This window comes from Ornithodoros turicata, chromosome 4 (assembly GCF_037126465.1).
Source record: "Ornithodoros turicata isolate Travis chromosome 4, ASM3712646v1, whole genome shotgun sequence".
Classification (NCBI taxonomy): Eukaryota; Metazoa; Arthropoda; class Arachnida; order Ixodida; family Argasidae; genus Ornithodoros; species Ornithodoros turicata.
Window position 1 is genome coordinate 9,928,383 of NC_088204.1, and position 9,185 is coordinate 9,937,567.

The 9,185-nt window shown below is 47.3% G+C and overlaps 1 protein-coding gene across 2 annotated transcripts; it reads right to left on the reverse strand.

The window, feature by feature from the left end:
- Positions 1-104: 104 nt before the first annotated feature.
- On the reverse strand, positions 105-7,218 carry LOC135392707 (uncharacterized). 2 transcript variants are annotated; one of them, XM_064623432.1, is made up of 4 exons: positions 6,802-7,218; positions 5,180-5,317; positions 3,382-3,701; positions 105-1,448 (listed from the first exon to the last, which is right to left on the reverse strand). In XM_064623432.1, exons 1-4 carry the CDS (start codon positions 7,138-7,140, stop codon positions 182-184), a joined length of 2,064 nt encoding a protein of 687 aa, XP_064479502.1. In that variant the 5' UTR covers positions 7,141-7,218; the 3' UTR covers positions 105-181. The 2 variants fall into 2 exon arrangements, with proteins under 2 accessions (XP_064479502.1, XP_064479501.1); XM_064623431.1 differs by having other exon boundaries at positions 5,180-5,368.
- Positions 7,219-9,185: the final 1,967 nt, after the last annotated feature.

Below are 9,185 nucleotides of genomic sequence, written 5' to 3' on the forward strand. Positions count from 1 at the left end.
TACCAAGATGCTCCAGATCGCCGAGACTCCGTCCTGGTATCAAGCAAGACGTTGCGCCCACGGAATACTCCGTACAAAGTAGACACTGCATGACATCTGACGCGTCTTGTTGAAACATTCACTACCATATATATTATTCGTATAACACATGTGCTTAATTGAATGGAAGCAAAACTGAATACTACATCGCACTTTCGGTGCTTGAGTGAAGCACAAGAGTGTCACACCTCGAAGTAGCATTCGCCATCGGACAGTTGAATGCTCTATTGAAATCCGCTAGTGTGCTCATGAATTGGCTCAGACGTTGTCCACGTGCAACGTTGATCTCGCTGCTGCAAACGTGATGGTAGAAGACGAGCATGTAGAACACTTGACTCGGGGACACCTTCATCGTCCCCCAGCCGTCCATTACGAGATACCACGCATCCGTCATTGCTACTTTCGCAGTTATCCACGTACTCAGCCAGGGCTCCGATACACGCCCACGGAGCAGTGCGTTAGGATCGCTACATTTCAGCAAGTCCCACTCGGCTGTCGTCCCGCCTTGCGACTTAAAGGAATTTATTACGTAGGACCAAGTGGCGTCCGCGATCTGTGTGCCAAGAATAGCCAAGTTGATTAATCTATCGGTGTTGTTCCTGAAGGACAACAACGCATAAGTGACAGGGGGAACGTAAAGGTACCCTCCGATTATATTAACGGAGGTGTTATAGACCTCCCTTCCTTTGAAGAACTGAAAGATGAGACTGCTGATAGCCTGGTACCGATCGTAGTACACCCAGTACCTGAGGACGGCGAAGGCGTTCGCGCAGTAATCTTCAATACGGCTGGAAGCGTCGACATACTCGTCGCCGACGTCCTGGTCGTCTGTGTCTTTCGCAAGCGTGAGATTGAAAACCGGTGGGTCCCGGTCTGATGGAAGCAGGAGCGTAATGCTACTGATGATGCTGTTTAACAGGCGGACTGCAGACTGTCCGTGAGTGCGGCTTATGGCTTCCATTCTTATAGCGTTCACAGTCTTGTCGAAAACTGTGCGAACTGCGGAGTCTTTCTCATCGCTAGTGAGAGCGATAGTCAGAGCGTTGTCCCATAACGGTGTAAGGTCGTTGGTCACTTCGGCGCATTTTTGCGCGGGCAGGGCATCCTTAGTCCTTGCCAGATCCCAAAGGCCGGTGTCGATCACGGACGCTGTGAGGATAACAAGCAAGGTTGTGGCTGCCGGTCGCCACCGAATATTGGTGTAGGATTCGAGTATGAAGTTCACAACCGATGCGCCAGTGACGACCGCCTCCGAGTTGGTCGAATATCGGAGCTCCTTGTATACCCACTCCCATGTTTCTTGAGGGACACTGGGTAACAAACTGCTCAGGTCGGAAAATTTAGTTGTTTGAACTTTGGATACAACTTCACCGTTTTTTGAGAGTGATCGGCTTGTTGAATGTTGTGGCCTAGAAGAAAAAAAACAGAAAAAGAAAAACATTGAGGCATTGCAGACTTGTAGGTACTCAACAATATGTCGGGTCATTTGTCTGATTCTGAGATTCGTCCTTCTATCCTCCCAGACTTGCTACATTAGATTTTCATGGTGCCATCTATAGCAATACGATTTTATGTGTACCGACACCGGTGCTCGAACCTAGACTCTACACAGTTTACAAGATCAGGGCTAGTGTCTACCCCTAACCCCCCCATGGCTACGTCCCTGCATCGAGCACAGAGGGAAACACCACATGGATGGGATTGGATTGGATACCAGGAATCCCGACGCGCAGCGACGAAGGGGCCGTGGCAGCGCCATCTCGATAAAAGAGGTTGGATTGGTTAAGGAAATTGACGTGTCATTAACAGTATCCCAATCACGACCGTGATTTCTGGAGCCGTAACTGTGGAGACGAGACGCCATCAGTGGCATACGTTGCCAATAGTAGCTAAAGAGAGCCTGTATTTGAGACTGTCTACGGCGATTGGTTAAAGGAGACATCGCGATGTGTATACTGCGTACGTCGTGAACGAGTGGGAGCATGCATATCTGCAGGTATTTAGTTACGGGTGTAATTGGTGTGATATTCTTCTTCTACACTTCGTAATTCTATTTACAATGTATTGTTCAGTACTTCTTCATAACGTGTGCAGCGTTAATAAAAACACTTTTTTTCGGATACGGGCGAGTAGACGCACCGCCATCCAGATACTTCTATCCATTGTTAAGTCATTTGAGGAATTGTAGCACCCAATCAGACGCCGACGCGGAAGTACACATCGTTCTGCTTTACACTTTTAAAAATAAACTTCACCACATGGCACGCTCCTAGCCAACCATCATCCAGAATGAGAACGTTCTCGCCCGTTGACTTACCAGTCAACACTTGTGGACCTTCTTGAATCCTTACAGAATCGGGCAGCTCGCTTTATTTTATCATATTATTCTTTTCTGTCCAGTATTACATTTTTAAAGGCCTCTATCAATCTTCCTCCTCTTGCACACCGTAGGAAATACTTTTGTCTGTGTTTATTCCACAAATTCTACTACACCACAACCATCCGTCCAGGGTACATCACTATGGCCCACTACATCTCCTCTAGGATCGATCATGCCCATAAAATCGACCACATTCCATGTCGTACATCTCATTTCCAATTTTCTTTCTTCCCCAAAACCATCAGTGCTTGGAACGACCTTCCCCAGTCTATCGTAGCTAACTCCGACTTTTCAGTTTTTCGCAGCCAGCTAGCTGCCAGTTTTGGTGTCTAATTTCCCTATCATCGCATATGTTTTCATAACGTTTTCACATAAGTGTTTTTGTTTTTTTTGTTTTTTTGCAAAGTGTTCAATTGCTTGTGTTCTGTATCATATACTTGCTGATGTAACCTCCCCCTCACACAACGCCCCCCGAGGGCACGTGAGGTATTGCCATAAATAAATAAATAAATAAATAAATAAATAAATGATTTGTTGAAAACGGGAGGCGGAGCCAGTTTTCTAGCCGTACATAATGATACATAATAGACTTCGCCTCTTGTTATGAACAAATTATCGACGAGAATGTTGTCATGCGGGATGATGGTTGGCTAGGAGTGTGCCATATGCGATGAAGATACGGGCCTATCGGATTCATCTATACAACAGGTGTCACATCCAGCAAGCTAAGATGGTCCTTTGGAGCTGACACCGTGGACAACACGTCCCTGCAGGCTTTGTGAATCTATATGGCGTTGGCTGTGGCCGTATCTATGATAGCGGCTCTCGAGCTTGAAACATTGGGGGACCGCATAGTCTCTTTACTCCATCCAGTTTCTTTTTCCTTCAGCTTTGCTTCTAGCCTCTCCCTTCACGATTCCTATGGTGGTTAACGATGAACACCTGTCTGGCAGTACACTTACGCAGGGCTAGTCGTCGTACTGTGCCCCGTCGGTAACCTTCGTTCCACTTCGTGGATGAATGTCATCACATCGTTTACTGAGACGTTTGCGTTGAAGTGCCGGTTGGTGACGGCGATGGCTACCACGAGCGCTTCCGTCGCCACAGCCTCGTCGCTGATAAATACTGAATAGACAGAAATGGAAAGATGGGCGTTCCTCCGTTTCGAATGGGGAACATAGAAGAAGTTGATGAGGAAGAAGAGGTAGTACTCGCTACTCAGCACCATCATAGACTTGAGGATAACAGCTTGCGGAGAATTGAATGATAGGTCTGGAACAATCTGAAAATATATATAAAAAAGATGTCTGCATGTGCGGGCATTCTGCTGATCTTCGGCTGCCGGCACTCGTTTCTCTGTCATTGTATAAAGGCTGCACACTACACACTGACGCGTGCGAAGAGGCCAAGTCGTTTTTTGCGAGTTTCCGTGAAAATATCTGACGTGATGTCACTCCCTCCGATGCAGCTGAGCAAACACACTGCTGGCGGCGCATCTGGTTTCGCAGCCGGCGCTTGTGCTCTTCTGCTCATCCTCTTTTTGCCCTATCTCCATGTCTTCTCCTCTCACGCACTCTCTCCATCACACCGGCTATCGTTGTCATTGACGGACCTACGAAGCTGCCGCCTACTGCCAGTACACTGTAGCGTGAAGCGAGATGTAAAATTACACGTGAGCGTTGCGGACGGTTGACCTAACACTTATCAGTATGGTTGTGATGGAGACGACCAATGATACACGGTCAAGACTAAACAGCTAGAGAGCGTCGGCAGTTAACCGGCGTCCTTGATGAGATCCTTGTTTGCGCCTTGGTGGTTGGCGGGTCACACACGGGCAGTCTTCAATAGTAATTGAAACCAGTGGCCATCGAAAAGGCACCTAGCGACACCAAGCGTGTAAAGCGACAACTTCTCAAGGTAGCATTGGATCCAATGCATCCTGACAGGTTGACACGTTAGACGTTTGGTGGCGCTACGTGCATTTTCAATGGCCTTTGGTGTCAATGATCATTGAAGACTGCCCGTGTGATAGGGGTATCAAATGTTGTCATCGTCCTAATTGTTCATTCAGGGTGTGCAACTTACGTTACTCGCTGACGTTACTGCACTCCCCCATATGACATGTACGACACTCTTGATAAGTAGCGAGTACAGAACCGCAGAGGCCTTTTTCGCACAATGTACAGTGGTCGCAACTTCCAACCAATCTCCCGTTAGCGTGACCTCGCTCCGATAAGCGCCCGACTGGCGGCGAACATCGCAATCAGTACTGGGTCTGACCCATGTTCTTACGACGGGTGGCAGGATGTTGACATGCTGTGGCTTGTTGTCAACACGTGTGGAAACAGACTTCAAAAACAGACTCTGCAAGGTCGTCGCGAAGTTACCCCAGATTTCGTTTTTTGTCGAGTCTGTTTCCACACGTGTTGACAACAAGCGACAGCATGTCAACATCCTGCCACCCTTCGAAAGAACATGGGTCAGACCCGGTACTGATTGCGATATTCGCCGCCAGTCGGGTGCTTATCGGAGCGAGGTGACGGTAATGGGATACTGGTTGGAACTTGCGACCACTGTACATGGGTTAATTCTTTGACCTATACACGTCCAACGGACATTTGAGAAGTCCCTGTGCCAACCCTCGTTTTCTTTAGACTCACTTTGGACGCGATTCGGCCTAAGTCGGGCACTCGCAGAACACACGTTTCGCCTTGTCCCTAAATAAAAACCAGGAAATATAAAGTATAATGTGATTATTACCGATATAATTGCTCGCACTGCCGATGTCACAACGTGTTTGATGCCTCTGAGTGCATGCCTGATGCAGCTGCTGTAGTACTGTCCAATGGCCTTGGCTGATGGTGAGCTGCCCGAATGGCCATCTTCCACTATAGGTGCCTTCATTTGAAAGATAGGAAACACCACATCTTCCATTAGGCGTTGACGCGCCTATTTGAAGGATAAAAGGCGCACAAATAAAAAACAACAGCTGATTCTCATTTTAAGTGGTATTTTGAGTTGTAACCCTTCACTGACTGACAACACCGTAATGCCTTGCACAAAACGCTACAGATATCCGTACAGTTCATCCCCCGTGCAGTCAATGGTAAGGGAAAGGAGATTGTTAAAAGAGAGACTTCGGATTGCAAGGATTCGAAAAAAATAGGTGACCATCATACCGAACTCGAACCACCTCTTCGATACCGCTCTCGCTTCGTAATAAATCCGTTTGAATAAAATCTGCGCAGTTTCAGAACGAGATATTTCGTACACATGTTCCGGACATCCCAAAGGTTACGGATATACCACAACCTTTATGGTGATTTTGCTGCGGAGTCGGTGATTAAAGGAAGAAAGGGATGAGTATCTTTCGCGGGGTGAGGCGAGCTACTCTAATTGCAGGGAATCGCCATTACAGTCAAGAACTGGCATTCTTCCTTTATTGTCTCCTTTTTTCTTTTTGCCCCGGAAAGGGGCAACCTTAGAGATTCAGTTTCAGTTCCACAAGAACAACACCGCAAGATATCCGAAAGTAATTGAAACATTGGAGAGTAACTGAACTCCGGCGGTCGCATTTTTGAACAATCCCCGACTCGGTACCCCGCCTTGACTCGAGTGGGTGAAGGAAAGGAGGGAGCCTTTGGGCTTCAACGAAACACTGTACTACTCTTAGTACCTTTACCGAGTAGTACTGGGGGTAAGCGCAAATAATTCTGTGCTCGCGGGGCCTTTCAAATGAAGGTCTACTTATAAAGCACAAAACCGGTCTCAAGGAGCACCCAAGTCGAGAATCGTTTAAGAATACGGCTCAAACTAAGAGTCCGCGACAATAAATCGTAATCTTCCAATGTCCTATCCTACTGTGGATGGGATTAGCTGGATGGGATTAGGACTAGGGGCCGTATTCTGGAAGATCCCCGCCTCGACTCCACGCGTTGACCCCAGTGAGTGGAGGAAAGAAGCCCTCTCTACTACCCAAGCAGAAAAATATATTGGCCCAATATTGGCTATATATCGGCAATACTGGTCCCAAATTGCACCAATATTGGTCCGGTATTGCCAATGTGCTGCTTGGGTAGAGGAGACATTGGACTTCAAGGAAACACCGACGGTACCCTGTAGTACAGGAGGTATAAGCGCGAACGATTCCCTCTGCTCGGGGGGGGGGGGGGGGGGCTTTCCAGTGAAAGCACAAAACAGGTCTCAAGGAGACCCCGGGTCGAGGACCATACAGCGCGAGAATTTCGTACAAGTTTGACAATACGTCGTGATCTTCCTATGTTCTGCACAAGCGTGGATGGGACTCGAACATGAATGATCATTACATGTGAAATTATGTAAATACGAACGAACAAATACGGAGGCATGGTAGTAAAACCTACTGCGCTGGTACGGTTCTCCCTCCAGGCGTAGCAGGTATACTGGTAGAAGTCCTGGCAGGGATCTTTGCTTCGGTTCATAACGAAGTACAAGGACTCGAGAATATCCGGGCAGCAGAAAGCAGACACATTCTGAATGCGCCGAGGAGAGTGCATGGCTTTGTAGAGGATGTACGAAAGTGCGGAGACAACCAGGACAGCAAACACGACGGAGAAGACAGTTGCACCGACCGCAACTGTTGTTGTTCTTCGGTCCGGCATGGATAAGGCACTGGGCGACGCAAGTGGCATTCCTGGACTCCAATAGCCAGTGGTTCGGATGTGTGGGTTCAAGTCAGCCATAAGTCCTTCGTGGCTCTCTGTGATAGAGAAATGGTTCTATCGATCTGCAAATTGGTATAGAACGCGCGATCCTGTGCTGTTTTCTTCTTCTTCCTCATATGGTAACTTTGTCTGCCTGCATGTGTGGCAACATGTTGCACGTGCAGGACAGCAGATATGTTCGACCACCTGTGGTTCTTTTGACGTGCGCCTTGAAGTTTCCGACAGACGGTGCTGGAGCAGAGGAAAATTCACCGCAACCAAACAGTGCAACTCACTGCTTACTGAACAATGAGGTAGCCTGGCATAAGTCCGGTTTCAGCTTGGAGCCGAGGCCAAGCCCTTGCGGCCCCATGCGTGAATAGTGTCTTTATCTCATGAAAACCCGATGCCTGAAAATGTAACCAATGGGCAACCGGTTTATAGCGACTGCTGTATTATGCGGAGAAAAGCATCGGATAGCGTGCATCGTGTGTTCCATATATCGCGGTGCGGTGAGTGACGGACGAAGCGCGCTGCGAAGGTGGCGTGATGCGACGTTGAGTGTCACGTGAGGTGTGGTGATGCAGGTGGCGGGAGTGGAAAGCTGCGCCTTTCGCCAGGATGGCTCCGCCAAGGAAGGTTCTTAGTGCAGAACAGATTGCTTCAAGGAAGGCGAGGAATGCGGAAAAGCGAAGAGCTGGCATTACAATCGTAATGCATTTGAAAAAGATAATTTTGAAATATTTACATATTATATGTTAAGAGGTCTCAAACACAGAGAAAGAATCGTGTTAAAGTCTGCCCATAATACGTAGCGACACAGATGTCGCTGTATTTCAGCTGCGAGTACCAAAGGTTGAACAGGTACCCGGAATATTTTGCCTTGGCCCCTTTCCTTGGCCTATGCAGTGTGACGTAATGGAGGTCAACCAGGACAGATGAAAGGCAAAGTCTACAGGCAAAAGATATCGCTCCGCGTTAGGAGAGCCGCCCAACCCACGGGTGATATATATATAGCATGCCTCATTATTATTTTCTTCTATATGCGTTGCGCAGCAAGAGATGGAAGAGACGACCCAACAATGAGGAATCCCCGTCGGGACGCGCTTGGCAAAACTGATATATGGTTGGCAGGGACAGCCGACCAATCTATTGTTCGTAGACCGAGGGTATACAGGGTGGCACGCTAGAAAAAGTCTACCCGCGTCGGCGATGCCATACTCTGGCAATTACTCAGTGCTGATGGGTGCTGTCTACAAACACCGGGGTTGTTTGGATTAAATCCAGATAGATTTTATCCGGTGGATTTTTTTTATTTTATCCACACAATTTAATCCGGATTTTTTAGGGATGTTCTCCAGATGTGATGTGAAAGACAATCTTAATTCGACGTCACACGGAGAACTCCAGCTTTATTTTATTGTAGTGTTGGCGGTACACAAAAGCCCAGGTAGGCGCAACATAAGTTCTAACTTTTTTTAAACTTTGTAACTTTTTAACTTGACTTTTTGAACTTTTCAGATTTAACTTGTTTCCCGTTTTCTTCTACTTCTGCCCATTCAGGGAGAGGCTTTCTTCTGCTTCTTGGAGGCATTGTAACTGAAGTGCGACAGCTAATCCAGGCGTGTAACGTCTACACCATTCACACACGCGTGCATGGGACTCCACCTTTCGGAAAACAACGAAATCTCATTCAATGTTATCGGGACAGGCAGTTTCATAAACCCAAACTATAACAGGTCACCCGAAATCAAGAAGAACAGCAAAACACATTTGTTTTTACTCTGTGTCACATTTCTAGGCTTGCCTGCATTCTCAAAAAATATCCAAAAATATCCGGGTTTTATCCAAGAAAGCCCACTGGAGAGGATCTTTTCAAAAATATCCGGATTTTTTTTCAACCTTGACAAACACAATCTCTGTGGTAGATTCAATCATGGCAGCGCTTATGACGTTTTTCTAAAATAAACAGATTACCAGTCATTCCGAGCTCTCCCCGATGCAGCGTTATAGCTGTCAAAACATCTCCCGTGTCAACGCACTTTCAGTCGGTTCTGAACTGCCTGGCTAAGCATAATAATCTG